The sequence below is a fragment of the Nicotiana sylvestris genome, chromosome 3, assembly GCF_000393655.2.
Source record: "Nicotiana sylvestris chromosome 3, ASM39365v2, whole genome shotgun sequence".
Classification (NCBI taxonomy): Eukaryota; Viridiplantae; Streptophyta; class Magnoliopsida; order Solanales; family Solanaceae; genus Nicotiana; species Nicotiana sylvestris.
Window position 1 is genome coordinate 86,108,981 of NC_091059.1, and position 16,665 is coordinate 86,125,645.

Here is a 16,665-nt window from a genome sequence, read left to right on the forward strand (position 1 = left end):
ATTGGAAAGAACATAATAATATTACCCTTGGTAATACACAACTTGATCTTACTTCACTGGATGCTCCATTACTTGATATTGAGATAAAAAAGGCTATCTTTTCTTTTAAGCCATTCAAAGCGCCGGGGCTAGATGGTCTCCATCCCTTTTTGTACCAAAAATATTGGAAACTTATGGGTCACGCAGTGACAAAAACCTATCATGATATCTTCAATCCTCAAAAATTACCTAATGATATTAACAAAACCTTCCTTTGTTTAATTCCCAAAACTCCAAACGCTAATAACATTAAAAAAATTCGCCCGATCGGACTTTGTAATACGATCTATAAAGTCATTACTAAGATTTTGGCAAATCGTACCAAACCTTTCCTTGAAAAAATCATTAGCCCCTTTCAAACTAGTTTTATGCAAAATATGAGAGGTGCCCTAATCATCTAAGAACTAGTCTCCAACCTTAGGAAATTACAAGGGAAGGAAGGTCACATGTTGATTAAGATAGATTTAGAGAAAGCTTTTGATCGGATTGAATGGTCTTTTATCTATTGTGCCATTCGATTCTTTAACTTCCCCTCAAAATTCACTAGACATGTTATGAATTACATCACAACCAGCTCTATAGCAGTGTTAGTCAATGGCTCCACCACATCCTTTTTTGAACCAAGTAGGGGTATACGTCAAGGAGATCCTTTATCTCCCTACATCTTCATTATTAGCCTTGAACTATTAACTAGATACATTGAGTATCAGGTTGACATCCGTAACTGGGATACTATCACAATTGGTAGGAAAAGCCCTAGTTTCTCCCATTTATTTTTTGCGGATGATTTAACTTTTATGGCTAAAGCTAACACAAAATCCTGCCTAGCTATTAAATCAACTATTGAGTTGTTTTGCTCCCTTTCCGGGAAAAGTGTAAATCACTCGAATTCCAAAGTTCTTTTCTCCAAAAATTATACGCCTGACATTACCAAAGGAATCACTAATATATTGGGCATAGAAAAGAGTGACACTTTGGCATCTACCTAGGCTTTCATATACTTAATAGAAACCCTAGACCAAATGACTACCTTTTCATAATTGAAAAAATGTGGTCCAGACTTGCATCCTAGAAAATAAGATTTATGAACATAGCAGGTCGCACTACACTGGCCAAGAGTTGTCTCAACTCTATTCCGAATTACTACATGCAATATACACTTCTACCAAAAAAAACTCAAAAGTATATTGACAAAATTTAGAGGGATTTTATATGGGGCACTAATGATGATAAAAAAAGGATTAATCTAATCAAATGGTCACAGGTTTGCATGCCCCAAGAAGTAGGGGGGCTGGGCATACGTAGTGCCAAAAACAAAAACCTTGTTAACTTAGCTAGTCTTGCTTGGAGACTCATCAAGCATCCAACTATTCCCTGGGCCAAGTTAATCATCGCTAGATATAGTGGGCGGGGTACTTCACAACTTACCTCCTTCACCTAGAAAGCCATATTGGAAGGTTGGAAAATTTGTAGTAAAGGGATTAGATGGTCTCCCCGTCTAAATTCAAGTGTAAATGTTTGGATCAATAATTAGATCCCTAATTGTGACAATCTCAAGGGTAGAATTGAGGACCCACTTAGGCCGGAAACTTTCAACATTAAGGTTAAAGACCTTTTGTGTAATAACAAATAGGACCTAGCAAAGCTTACTCTAGATATCCCAAAAGAAATTGAACACAATGTTCATAATATAAAAATTCGTATGAAAGGTCCATCAGCTGATATTGCTATTTGGTCCCTTAATCAGAAGGGTATCTTCACTAGCAAAAGCTGTTATAAACTTATAGAGAATTATGAGGAAAGGGACCACACAAATTATGTTTGGGTGTGGTCTCTACATTGTCCAAACAAAATTAAATTTCTATTATGGCAATGTATGCATAACAGACTCTCGTGTAGAAGTTACCTTTCCCATATTGGCATTAACATTGAGAAAATTTGCCCTATATGCAATAAAGGGGAAGTAGAAACCATAGAACACATCTTCCTTACATATAGAAACGATAGAACACATCTTCCTTACATGCTCCATTAGTCAAGCTATTTGGAAAGAAATAGGAGGACCTCCTCTTCACGACCCCTCTAAAGGGCATTGGCTAACCCAATTAAAAACACAAAAGATTGTCTTAAACCATAGTCTACTCGATTGGAATAGTCTACTCCCTTTTGCTATTTATGACATATGGACTACTAGAAATTCCAACAATCAAAATAATGTTAAGAATAGGATCAACCTCCACAATACCTTGTAAAGAGCTATTGAGTACAAATTAATGACTGCACTTAATCCCCTACCAACGAAAAAAATTCCAACTCAGCTATAAATGGCACCCCCTAGAGGTTGTTATAACCTTAATGTGGATGCTAGCCACAACAACTTCAAAAGTTGCATAGGAGGAGTTATCCGAAATAGCACTGGTCAGTGGATTGTAGGTTATACCAAGAGTATTAGAGCAATAAGGTCCTAAATGCTGAAATAAAAGCTATTAAAGAAGGGTTAAAAATGGCCATGGAATGGAACCTTCTACCACTACACATTGAATCAGATTGCACAGAAGCCATTAAGTCCATTCTTTTTGGACAAAATTTTATTGACAAAAATGTTTCCACATGCAGGTTGTTAATGCAGCAAGGGAAGGAGATGACCCTCCAGCACACGTTTAGGGAGTGCAACAAAGTAGCCCATGAATTATCCAGGATGGAAGGAAGCGATGAAGTGAAGAAGAAAGTTTTTGTAAAAGCTCCTTTTGTAGTATCTCACTTTGTTACTTATGATCTGGACAAGGATCGCTCTTATATTAAGTACTTACCTATGGATTCTTGCAATATGTTAGCAAGACTAGGAAATCAAAGTGTCCTAAGTGACACTATTTTTGGCAATGTTGTAACAAACGTTATTTAGCTTCCTTAATATATGCTTTCCTATTTGCTCAAAAAAAAAAAGAATGAAAATCATAAAATGAAAAAAAATAAAAGATAGAAGTATCATATTTTGGAGGATTCACTTTTAAAGTTATTTAATTTACATATAAATGGGTATTATCGAGGTGGGATTGGGTCGGGTTGTTTGTTTATATTTTTATTAGATTATTATTTATTAGATTGAAAATAAAAAGTAAAAATAAAAAATAGAATAAGAAAATACTACAGGTGTGATGAGCCGAAAGGTCATCTTGTATTTTAGAACCCAATTCAGGATTCTGAGGCCTTTAAAACGTCATCTTATTTCTCCTCAATTTGCGCGCACAATCGGGGCGCATTTCCGAGAAGCCTTTATGTGAAAATTTGAGAAAAATATCATTTTTTGCCTTTAAAAGATGATTTTAGTTGAATTCGGTCAACATTTTACGTAAACTTGCTCGGACTCGTGTTTTGACAGTCCCGGAGGGTCCGTAGTAAAATATGGGACCTGGGCGTATGCCCTAAATTGAATTCCGAGGTCTCTAGCCCGAGAAATGAATTTATGATGAAAATTGTTAAACTGGAATTATAAATGTTTTAAGAAATTGATTAATAAGTGATTTTGTTGATACCGGGTCTGTGTTGTGGTTCTGGAGCCCGGAATAGGTCCGTTATGATATTTACACCTTATCTATAAAATTTTGTGAGAAACGGGACTTATTTGACGTGATTCGGACCTTAGGTTCAGAAAAGAGAAGTTTTGAAACTTTCTTGAAATTTTCATGCAATTTGATGCTAAATTCATAGTTCTAGGTGCTATTTGGCAATTTGATTACGCGAGCAAGTTTGTATGATATTTTAAGACTTGTGTGCGTGTTTGGTTTGGAGTCTCGAGGGTTCGAGAGAGTTTTGGATAAGCTACGGGGTGTTTTTGACTTAGAAAATCTGGTATTTTTGCTGCGGTAGTTGTTCTAATATGCCCTTCTTCGCGTTCGCGTAGGTAGTCTCGCGAACACGAAAGGTAAAGAGGGACAGGGGAAATTTCTTCTTCGTGAACGTAGAGCAGCGGGGGATTTATCCTTCTTGAATGCGACCCGTCTATCGCGAATGCGAAGCATGGGACATAGGGTAGGGGAAAGTTTCTTATCGCGAATGAGACACCAAGCTTGCAAACGCGGAGGCGGGGGGAGGGGGGAATTCCTTCACGAACACTATGTGTATCTCGCTAATGCGAAGCCCTTTGGACGCTGCGTATCGCGAACCCGACAGGTTTATCACGAACGCGAAGAAGGCTTGTCCAGTCTTTTTAAAAACAGAACCAACATGGAATTTATCAAAAAAATTCAAAACTCTTTCATTAGAACTCGACCTATGGGCGATTTTGAAAAGGGATTTCAACACTAATTCATAGATTTGTGTTCTTCAACTCATTTCCTTCAATTTCCATCAACACCCATTAGATTTTTAGCTCTAAATCTTATTCTTTCATGGTAGAATTAGGAATTTTGGGAAAATTTGGAGATTTTGTAAATTTGGGAATTTAGACCTCGATTTGGGATCGGATTTTAAAACTAATTACATATTTGGGCTTGGGGTTAATGGATGAAAGGGTTTTGGTCCGAACCTCAAATTTTGACCAAGCGGGTCCAGGGTCGATTTTTGACATTTTTGGGGAATTGTTGGGAAACTTATAATTCTGCATTGGAATTAATTTCTTTAGCGGTAATTGATATTATTAAGTTAATTATGACTAGATACGAGTGGTTCGGAGGTGGAAGCTAAGGGAAAAGCGGTGATTGAGGCTTGGGTTCATCCGTGGAATCGTGGTAAGTGTTGTGTCTAACCTTAGCCTGAGGGATTAGGTGTTGTTACCTTATTTGTTATGTGTTTGGTTGTTGAGTACGACGTATATGTGAGGTGACGAGTACCTATACATTGTCAACGAGTCATAGCATGCGAGTGACTCTTATACTTGTGATTGTTGTATTCCTTATTCGTATTGTTTATGCTTAAACTAGTTATTCCCCATGTTAAAAAAATCATACCATGTTTTTCCTGGAATTAGACATTGGTTGAGTATTGACTCAAGTTGAGATTTATATTGTGAAGTTAAATATTCAAACAAGGTTGGTTATTGATGATTCCCTTACCGGGTGTTATTATTCTATTGATTGGGTGAGGAAGAGTGTAAAGCACGAATGGTGATATCATGTAATGTATTGTGAGTGAGTGATAATGCATGAAGGGTGATGATGTGCCGTATTTTGTGATTGATAATGCATGAAGGGTGATGTCGTGCCATGATATGAGAGAGTTAATGCACGAAGGGTGATGTCGTGCCATGTTATGAGAGAGTTAATCCACGAAGGGTGATGTCGTGCCGTTTATGTTGTTTCTTATGGTGAGAATGAGAGTAAAAGCACGAAGGGTGATGCCGTGCACTTGTTTGAGGTGTTATTACTTTCATAGTGCAAGGCATATTATTTACTATGTTTCTCTACTATACTATTTCAAGAATTGATATTACCCTCAGCATGTTTCTCCCCTTCCCGTTAATATCTGCTAAATTTCCATTTGTTGTTATCTTCTCGTATATGATTTAACTGCATAGGTTCATGTTATTGTCATGTCCTAACCTCGTCACTACTTCGCTAAGGTTAGGCTTGGCACTTACCAGTACATGGGTCGGTTGTACTGATACTGCACTCTGCACTCTTTGTGCAGATTCCGGTACTATACCGCATTGATCAGAGTTGAGTTGCTGCCTTCAGTCCACATGAGACCCAAGGTAGATCTGTCGGCATTTGCAGACCCTAGAGTCCCCTTCCAGTTATCCTAGTTTTCCCTATTTTATTGTATTTTGAGAACAGATGTATTTTCTTTAAACCGGTATTTGTAGTGACTCTTAGATGTTCGTGGATTGTGACACCAAATTTTGCGTAGTTGTGTATTAGTTTTTGGATTATTACAAATTTCCACACTTCTTTAATTTGTTTTGGTTTAATTATTGTTATGTACTGTTTTGGATAGCGGCTAGCGTATTAGTTATTTATCTGTTGGCTTGCCTAACATTTTTAAAAGTTAGGCGCTATCACGATCCCGATAGTGGGAATTCCGGGTGGTGACAAGTTGGTATCAGAGCATAAGGTTGCCTAGGTCTCACGATTCACAAACATGCTTAGCAGAGTCTGAGGAATCGGTACAGAGACGTCTGTGATTATCCCCAGAGGCTATAGAGTTTTAGGAAACAAATTCACTTATATTCTTCTTTATCATGCAATTTGATCTCTAAGCTAATTGAACACTTTATTCTTGTTCTTTCGTAGATGGGGAGAACACGTATCGCTTCATCGGCTGACCAGCAGCTCGAGCCCCAGCAGTAGCTCCTATGAGGGGCAGAGGATGAGGCCAAGGTTGTGCTAGAAGCCGAGGCGGGGGCAGGGCTCAGCCCAGAGCTCAAGCAGCAGCACCAGCGGTAGAGCCTCAGGTAGAGTTTCATGAGGAGTCTCTAGCCCAGGCCATTCCAGCAGGACCAGCTCAGATCCCAGAGGGGTTAATAGCCACCCAGTGGTTCAGGATGCTTTGGTTCGTCTTGTGGGCCTTATGGAGAGTGTAACTCAGACTGGCACGTTCCATGTCACACCAACCGTCTCTCGGGCTGGGGGAGGAGCAGAGACTCCTGCTACCCACACTCCGGAGTAGATGGATCCTCAATTTCTGACTCCAGCAGCTCAGCTAGTTAGAGTAGTTCAGCCAGCTATTGTAGCACAGGCCACTGGTGGATCATTCATTTCTTTTGAGGATTTGTTGAGGTTGGACAAGTTAACTAAACTTTTTCCGATTCATTATAGTGGGGAAGCTTCTGGGACCCACAGGATTATCTTGACCGCTGCCATGAGGTGTTGCGGAACATGGGGATAGTAGAGACCAATGGGGCCGACTTTATTGTATTCCAGATGATAGGGTGTGCCAAGAGATGGTAGAATGATTTTGTGTTGACTAGACCAGCTGGGTCACCTGCCTTGCCTTGGGACCAGTTTTCTCAGCTATTTCTCGAGAAGTTCTTTTTTGTTACTCAGAGAGAGGACTATCGCAAGTGGTTTGAGCATCTTCAGTAGTGTTCTATGACTATCACTCAGTACGAGACTATGTTTGTTGATTTGGCCCATCATGATCTTCTTATACTTTCTACCGAGAGAGAGAGGGTGAGGAGGTTTATTGAGGGACTCGCTCAGCCTATCAGATTGCATATGGCTAAGGAGATAGGGAGCGAGATTTCTTTCTAGGATGCGGCTAATATGGCCAGGCGAGTTGAGGCTATTTTAGCTCAAGGGAGTGGTCAGGGGTCTAACAAGAGGCCTCATCATTCTGGTAGGTTTAGTGGTGCCTTATCTGGAGGAAGGGATTCTTTTTGTAGAGGCCATCCTCCCAGGCCATTTCATTCAGCACTTTAGGCCTTTCACGGTGCTTCAGGTGGTCGTGGCTCTCATATGCAATATTCTGATCAGCTAGCCTACAATGCACCAACAAATCCTATCAGTGCACCTCCACTCCAGAGTTTTAAAGGTGGTTACCCAAGCCGTCAGTTTCAGGGTCATCAATCTCAGCAGCCAAGTTCTTGTTATACATGTGGCGATCTGAGGCACATTGCTATATATTGCCATCGACCATCGAGCAGTTCTCAGCATCAGGCTTCTCGTGCCATGGTCCGGGCACTAGGTGTTCCACCCCTCGCTTAGAGGTAGTGGTAGGGGTCAGACATCTAGAGGTGGAGGTGGAGGTATTAGAGGTGGAGGTTAGACCACTAGAGGTGGAGGTCATCCCATGGATGCAGTTCAGAGTGGTGGGGCCCTACTCCGATGTTATGCTTTCCCAGCTAGGCTTGAGGCTGAGGTATCTGATACCGTTATCACAGGTACGGTTTCAGTTTGCAGTAGGGATGCCTCAGTATTATTTGACCTGGGATCTACTTATTTGTATGTATCATCTTACTTTGCTTCATATTTGGTTGTGTCTCGTGATTCTTTGAGTGCTCCCGTGTATGTGTCCACACCGGTGGGTGATTCTATTATTGTAGATCGTGTCTATCATTTGTGTATGGTTGTTATTGGGGGTCTTGAGACCAGCATAGATCTGCTACTTCTCGATATGGTTGACTTCAATGTTATTTTATGATGGATTGGCTGTCACCTTATCATGCTATATTGGACTATCATGCCAAGACCATGACCTTAGCCTTGATGAGGTTGCCTCGATTGGAGTGGAGAGGAACTCCAGGTCATTTTACCAGCAGGGTTATTTCCTATGAAGGCTCCGTGTATGGTCAATGAGGGGTGTTTGGCTAATTTGGATTATGTTTGTGATTCCAGTGCGGAGGTTCCTTCCATGGATTCCGTACCAATTGTTCGTGAGTTTCCAGAGGTATTTCTTGCAGACCTGCCGGGGATGCCGCCTGACACGAATATTGACTTTTGCATTGATTTGGCTCCAGGCACTCAGCCTATTTTTATTCTACTATACCGTATGGCCCCACTAGAGTTGAAAGAATTGAAGGATCAATTGAAAGATTTGCTTGATAAGGGCTTCATTAGGCCCAATGTCTCGCCTTGGGGTGTACCAGTGTTGTTTGTAAAGAAAAAGGATGGATCGATGAGGTTGTGCATAGACTATCTGCGGTTGAACAAAGTCATCATTAAGAACAAGTATCCACTTCCGAGGATTGATGACTTATTTGATCAGCTTCAGGGTGCCAAGGTGTTTTTGAAGATCGATTTAAGGTCTAGCTATAATAAGTTGAGGATCAGGGCATCTGATGAGCCTAAGACAATTTTTCGCACTCGGTACGGGCATTATTAGTTTCTAGTGATGTCATTTGGGTTGACAAATACCCCAATATCATTTATGGATTTGATGAACCGGGTATTCAAGCCCTCTCTGGATTCCTTCGTGATTGTTTTTATTGATGATATCTTGATCTACTCCCGCAGCCGAGAGGAGCATGAGCAGTGTCACTCCTCCTTTTCCCTCTTCGCATCGGAAAAAATCGGGTTCATGACATTTTGGGTATAGGACAACTCATTCCTTTTGGGAACTATGTTTTACATTTGAAGAGTCATCACCTAATGATTTAAGGTGCATTAGGACACCTATAGGGTTCATTTCTAAGTTTGCTTGATAACCAGAGATAGGGTAGGGATTGAAATTATCCTAAGGGGAAGGTGTTAGGCACCCCTCAGGATCCACTAGTGTGGTTCCCAGCCAAACAGTTCTGTAAATTTTGTAGAATTAGCAGATAGACAAGTATGGGCTCAAGTAGTAGGGGATTTAAGTTTGAACACAAAAGAGTTTGAAAACAATTAAAAGGCGAATTTTGAAAATGACTTATAGTTCTACAAATACTCAAGAATATAAAAGGAGGGGGGTCGTAGGTTTATTTGTAATATGGATCACATCAATACGATACCCGGTATGACACTCCTCAGAAGAAGGGATACACGTTGTATTAGCGCACCGATCATCATATCTATATCTACCCTTCCCACCCCGTTAAGGTATTAAAGAGCGGATTGGTCTCGACCTCTATTGCATGCTATTACCCGTCCCATTCCTATCCCAGGAGGAATTTAGGACTACTATTCCTATAAGAGGGAGGATTTTAGGCTGACTCTTGAGTTTCAAAGGTAAAAGTCTAAGGCAACAATCAAAACACATAGGACTGCATATTAGGGGAAACATATAAACAATTAAGAGGCTCATATATACCTCCTCAAGTAAAGCATATAAATAGCATGACTTAAACATATTTAGGGTCAGAATTTAAAGTACTAAGACAGGGGTGTTTTAATTGTTGAAATAGACCAATTTATTACATAACTCAGATAAGACGTCTGAATCAGGCCTGCCTGTTGGTTGTAGCAGTTGCTAATTAAACAAAGGCGGATTTAGTTTTACCGTTATTACCTAAGGCTTGCCTAAGTGTGTACTAGTGATGTCCTATAAGCATGATGTCTATTACTGATTAGGAATACGGTAAATCAGTTATTTTAAACAAGCGATTTGGATCCTATAGACATGATATCTGAACCGTATTAACAAAAGGAGTAGATTGTTTAAATTGATTTAGAACAGTACGAGTCAAACTGATTTTAATTTTATAGACATGATGTCTGACTATAACCATTTAGATCCTATAGACATGCTCTCTATTATTACTGATTCTAATTCCTATAGACATGATATATGCGTATTAAAATCTAATTTTGGTCCTATATGCATGGTATCAAATTGAGCATGCAGAATTTATTAAACAGTTCCTATAGGTATGTTATCTAAGTGTGGAAGTAAAGCTTGTAGAATTTAAAAACAGATCCTATAGGCATGTTATCTAAGTGTAGAATTAAAACATGCAGAATTTAAAAATAGATCTTATAGGCATGGTATCTACCCTCCTAATAGCTAAAACATGCATAATTACTCCATCCCTTTTCACTAGCCAACCCCAATATTTGTTACAAATCATTACAGACCAAGAATGAATGAATTACTCCAGAAAAACAAATAAGAAGTTACAACCATAGGAAGCCTGATTCTGACTTCCTCTCTGAGTTATGGAATAAACCACCTCAAATGGCAATGTTCTCACAGCCTTTCTTAGACCTGAGTGTGTCAAAGTTCCCTAAGGGTCTCAAGGGACCCCGGGCAGTGCTTACACCCAGTTTTGCATAACCGGATAGAGATGAGTGCAGTGTGGAAGGGCCGACCCTTATGTGTCCAAGTTTATAGGGAGCTTAAGGGTCCCAAGGCAAGGCTTACACAAGTGGGGCAGAACCTAGGTTCTAAGAGTATAGTGGCAGTGCAGAAATAGAGATTTATTTAAAACTGGGTTGAGGATAGTAAGGGGTAAGGGTAATTTGAAAACAGTAGTAGTAAAACTTAAACTATACAAAATTAGTAGTTGCACAAAGGGATCAGGGGTTTTGGGAATACATTGCATGAATCATATGACCCCAGAAAAGGTCAGGTTTGGTCATGTATAGCAATTGATGATGTTGGCATGCCCACAAACTAGCTAGAGAACACAAACACAAAGAAGGGATGTGGGTTTTGGGATTCATACACATAGGAGAGAATTAATTTAAAAGGGAAAGGGAACACATTTCAACATGCTAGTAATGTATCTTGATTGCAGAAACATAAGCAAAAATAGATAAACAGGAGAGAAGTTGGAACAATTACAGAAAACATGTTGTTGTTGATGCTTGAAAATTAACTAGGACATACTAGTATGAAGCAAAGCGCAGAAAGGAACGGTAAGCAAATTTCCACAGCGTAGCCTTGGCTTTCAGCTAGCTAGACAAAGCAGTAGCACAAGTAGTAGATGTGAAAAGAGAGAGTTTTGAATGAAGTGTGTCTTCTGAACTCATATTGTTCATGTCTTTGTAAGAGAAGAGGGTGGGTATTTATAATTTTGAAAAGAGGTGAAGAATAAGGTAATAAGTAAAGTCTTAACACAAACATGGAAACAATCACAAGTCAGAATCAATTACCTCAAGTGATTCCCTTTAATTAAGGAATCACTGTTTAACGGGTAGCAGCAAGTCTAATTAAGGAAAGAAAATCAGTTTGGGGGCAGATTGATTATTGCCATAAAAGGGGCAGTAAAAGCATGAAGTAAACAATCAAGTCTAAGCACAAAGATATGATTATTTTGGAAATGATTCAACAAGGTAAAACATCATAGTAAAGGGAAAGGAATCAATTAATTTTAAACAAGCGCGTGAAATTAGCGGTCACAAAAGAAAAGCTTTTGCAATCAGTCACCAGATCAAGATCTACCTAGGAAGAAACGCGATTCTGCACTTCAGTATATAAATAGAGTGAACAGAAGCATCAGACATGCTAGGCCAAGCACATTGGCAAAAGAAACAACATACAATAGTAGCAGAAATAAGCTAGGATTCAGTAGTAAGAAAGATATTCGAAGCACAGTAGTCAAGTATGTCAAGTAATCACATAGAATCAACGGTGAAGAAAATGCAGCAACAAGTAAAGCGAATCAGAAACCAAATAAAGGTCTCACAGCATCAAGTGAGGGAAACCTTTTAAGAAATTAGGATTTCACCAATAGTTGAGTTAAAAGATAGAAAACTCTTAATTAGATAAGTCACGTAAAAGAAAGAGAGTCTGAAACAAGGAACCTTTAATCGAGTCAAGTATACATTCGAACAAGCAGTCTCAAACCAAAGACCTAGGGTTTTCCACAATAATTGAGTTTAAAAGATGGTAAAACCCAGAATCAAATAAGTCAAGCAAGCACGAAGAACTTAATAGAATAAGTACCCATTTAAACATGCAGTTTCAGAACTCGGATGAGACAAAAAGGGAACTAGGGTTTTAACATGCCGACTCAAGTAGAAAGAAAGCATAACAAGTAGTTTGAACATAGTAAAATCATAAAACAACATCAAGAATCAGAGGAGATTTTTAAACGTGAGGTTAAGAGAAACTCTAATCGGAGAAAATGAAGAGTCATTTTGAAAAAAAAAAGTTGAAGAACCTTCGAGAAAACACTTAAGAAAATCATAGCAAGTACAGATCTAAAAGAAAGCTAAAAGATCTTAAAGATTAGGGTTTTGGAAAACCTAGAAAAGGTGAGAAGAACTTTAAAAGTTTCCGATCTAACTAGGAAAGTCAAGGATCTACCTTGAAAGGCTATGAATGGCCAGAAAAAGGTCATGGATGGCTGGAGAAAGGCCCTGAACTGAAGTCGAGCAAGGACCGGACCTGATCCCTTCGAGGCCTAGCCATGAAACCACAGATACAAACACCTAGGAGCTATAGGAGGTTGATACATGTCTCGAATGACCATGGGAGGCCATGGATTAGGCAGGGTTTAGGGTGGGATTAGGTGGCGACGGCTAGGGTTCATGAGGGTTTCAGAGAGAATTGAGAGGGAAAGGGAATTCAAGGACGGTGTTTGGTAAAGAATGAGGTAGGAAAAGGGGTCGTTTGGGTTTAATTATGGAAGGGCGGATAGTGGTCATTGATCTAAATGATCAACGACTATGATTAAAGGGGTTAGGTGGGGAATCCGGGTTGGGTCGTTTAAATTGGGTTAGGGGTCGGGTTTGAGTTGCAATTGGACTGGAAAGTTGGGTCTGATTTGGGGCTCAATTTAGGCTGAAATTGAAAGCCAATCTGGCTAGATTTTAAATAGCCATTTTTCCCTATTCATTTTATAAAAAAAAATTAAATTAATTTTTGAAAACAAATTAAAAGCAATAAAATAATTTATAACATATAATTAACAATTTATAAAAAAATGGGACTTGATTTTATGAATATAAACACGATTAAATCTTAAAAGAGGCTAATATTTCAACTACGTGCAATTTAGCTTAAAAGTACTAAATAAATTTGTAAAAATATAGATAAATTACCTTAGCTGTATTTTTGCATAAATATAAAAGTCCAACAAGTGAATTACCAAAATAATAATTTTGGAAATAATTATTGGGGTTTTTATGGATAAAAGGGGAAATAATTGATTTTAAACCTTTAAAAATTATGAAGAAATAATATAACATTTGGAAATGCTTATATATGCATATATGCTATTTTGAAGGTATTTTGCATATTGAAAAATATATAGGATAAAATTGGGTATCAGCAGCTGCCCCTCTTTACCCGGGAAGGATGAAAGAGTTGTCAGGTATGGATATGCTGGCCAATTTTGACCGAGCGAAACAATTTGAAGAAGATAGACCGCACCCTAGATTCCGAGCTGCCTACATATCCCTGGTTTTACAGCAATCAGGCCATATGTATTTCACGATCCGTCGGCGGAGTATGCCGATGGAGACTTTTCAAGAATGGATGCAATATCTACGGCCGAGTGATTGGTAGGTTTGTGGGAATGGTTAGGTTTGATGTGGCTGCGGGAACTGGAGCGGGATCACTCCGGTCGGGATGGTCGTTGCTCGCTGGTTTACCTGCAATTAGAAACAATACAAACATATATCACGCGTAAATTTAAACATGATGCAAATTCCCATCGGACCATGAATGTTGTCTTCGGACGGTTAGGATGACATCCTTAAACCATGACGTCCTGGGCCATGAGGCGTACAATAAAGGTTTCGCAGGCCATGAAATGATGCTCTCGGGCTATGAGGATGGTGCCTCCGAACCATGATGCCTTTGAATAATGATATGCAAAAGATTAAAAGGGGTCCTCAGGCCATGACATGGTGTTCTCGGGCTATGAAGATGGTGCCTCCAAATGATGACGCCTTCGGATAATTAGGCGATCTTTCAGCCCATGACATGCAGTATGTGGCAATCTTTCAGCCCATAAGATACAGTATGTGGCAGTCTTTCAGCCGATGAGATGCAGTATGAGGCGATCTTTCAGCCATGCAGATGCAGTATGTGGCGATCTTTCAGCCCATGCGATGCAGTATGTGGTGATCTTTCAGCCATGCAGATGTAGTATGAGGCGATCTTTCAGCCCATGCGATGCAGTATGTGGCAATCTTTCAGCCCATGCGATGCAGTATGAGGCGATCTTTAAACCCTTGAGATGCAGTATGTGGCGATCTTTCAGCCCATGCGATGCAGTATGAGGCGATCTTTCAGCCTATGAGATGCGGTATGAGGCGATCTTTCAGCCTTTGAGATGCAGTATGAGGCTATCTTTCAGCCATGCAGATGCAGTATGAGGCGATCTTTCAGCCATGCAGATGCAGTATGTGGCGATCTTTCAGCCATGCGATGCAGTATGAGCAGACAAGACAGAGTTTAGTCTTGCGAATTGAGGGGCAGAGCTTAGCCCGTAAGAGTTACGAAATAAACGATGCTTGAGATAGTGCTTCATTTCGAAAAAGAAGTGAGATAAAGATAGCCTTATGCAAAGATGCGAATGCAGATGGAGGTACAACTTAACCTTGGAAGGTAGAATGGTAGCCTTATGCAATGCAAAATGCATATGGATACATTGTTTAGTCTCGGAAAGCAGAATGTTAGCCTTATGCAAGAAATGAAATGGCAAATGGTAGTAGATCCTCTTAGCTGATAGCAGATTGCGACATTGTGATTGCTGGGGACATTGTGACATACGGAATATCACTGGTGTGTGCGGATAGCAAATGCTGGTATGTGCAACGATTCTATGAGTTGTATTCCTGAATAATGTTTGTCCCATGGGTGTATAGTATGTTTGATGATTTTGCAGTCCAAGTGCCTGCATCCAAAGAAAAATTGTGAGTTTTGTAAAGGGGGATGTTAGTTCGTATCCCCGCTAGCTTTGCTTGACCTGCTCAGTTTTGATCTGATGATATTGTATGTATCATTAGGGTAGCGTTGCTAAACAAAGAAATTTCATTAATATGCATGATTATGTAAAAATACGACATAAACTAAAAATAACTTTTAGATGAACCGACGACTGTGACGTGGTTTGGGACGTTGCAACCTCTCTTGCTACGGAATTTTGAGATTCCTCCACAAAATTCTGCTTAGTTTGATGAGTTGACGCTTCTAACTATTGCTCATGCGGCGATTGGCAGAAATCACTTCAGAATTTTGAGGGTCCTCCTCAAAATTCTGCCCCAGTTTCCAATTGCGGGGTGAGGTGAAATTTTTATTGAATTGTGACCAAACCCATAGGGCTGCCTACGTATCCCCTCTTAAACGGGAATCAAGTCAGGCGTAGTTCTATTTACATTATAAAAAGAAAGCCTAAAGGTTACACATAGTAACGCTTAACTGCATCTGAGTTAATTGGCTTTGGCCAGACTTCTCCGTCCATCTCTACAAGTATGAGGGCTCCTACTGTCAGAACCTGGTGAACCATGTATGGACCTGCCAGCTGGGAGAGAATTTTCCCTTTGCTTTATCTTGATGCGGAAAAATTTTCTTTAGCATCAGCTGTCCCGGTGTGAACTGTCTTGGCTTGATTCTTTTGTTGAAGGCTCTGGACATTCTGTTCTGATAGAGTTGACCATGGAAAACTGCATTCATTCTCTTTTTGTCAATAAGGGCTAGTTGTTCATAACGACTTTTTACCCCAAGCTCAGGCTCTTGTATGATCCTTAGGGAAGGTATTTCTACCTCAGCGTGAATGACAACCTCTGTACCATAAACCAACATATAGGGGGTTGCCCCGGTTGATGTGCGGACTGTGGTGCGATACCCCAATAGAGCAAATGATAACTTCCCGTGCCACTGTTTATTCTTTTCTATCATTTTCCTTAATATCTTCTTGATATTCTTGTTGGCGGCTTCTACAGCTCCATTCATTTGAGGCCTGTAGGCTATGGAATTCTTATGTCTAATCTTGAAAGTTTCACACATAGCTTTCATCAAGTCATTGTTGAGGTTGGAGCCATTATCAGTAATGATCGACTTTGAAATCCCGAATCGACAAACAATGCGGTTGCGGACAAAGTCTGCCACGACTTTCTTAGTTACTGCTTTGTAAGATGCTGCTTCGACCCCTTTGGTGAAATAGTCGATTGCTACTAGGATAAACATGTGCCAGTTTGAAGCGGCAGGCTCGAATGGTTCGATAACATCCATTCCCCAGTCGGCGAACGGTCATGGCGAGCTCGTTGCATTGATCTCATTTGGAGGTACCTTTATCATGACTACATGTATCTGACAATGGTGGCATGTCCGAACATACTGGATGCAGTCCGTCTCCATAGTCATCCAAAAGTAACCGGC

General features: G+C 39.9%; 1 protein-coding gene across 1 annotated transcript; it reads right to left on the reverse strand.

Annotated features, from left to right (window-relative positions):
* Window positions 1-15,774: 15,774 nt before the first annotated feature.
* LOC138887617 (uncharacterized) lies at window positions 15,775-16,239 on the reverse strand. The gene has a single exon (XM_070169383.1). The coding sequence runs from the start codon at window positions 16,237-16,239 to the stop codon at window positions 15,775-15,777; it is 465 nt and encodes a 154-aa protein (XP_070025484.1).
* Between the last annotated feature and the right edge of the window lie 426 nt (window positions 16,240-16,665).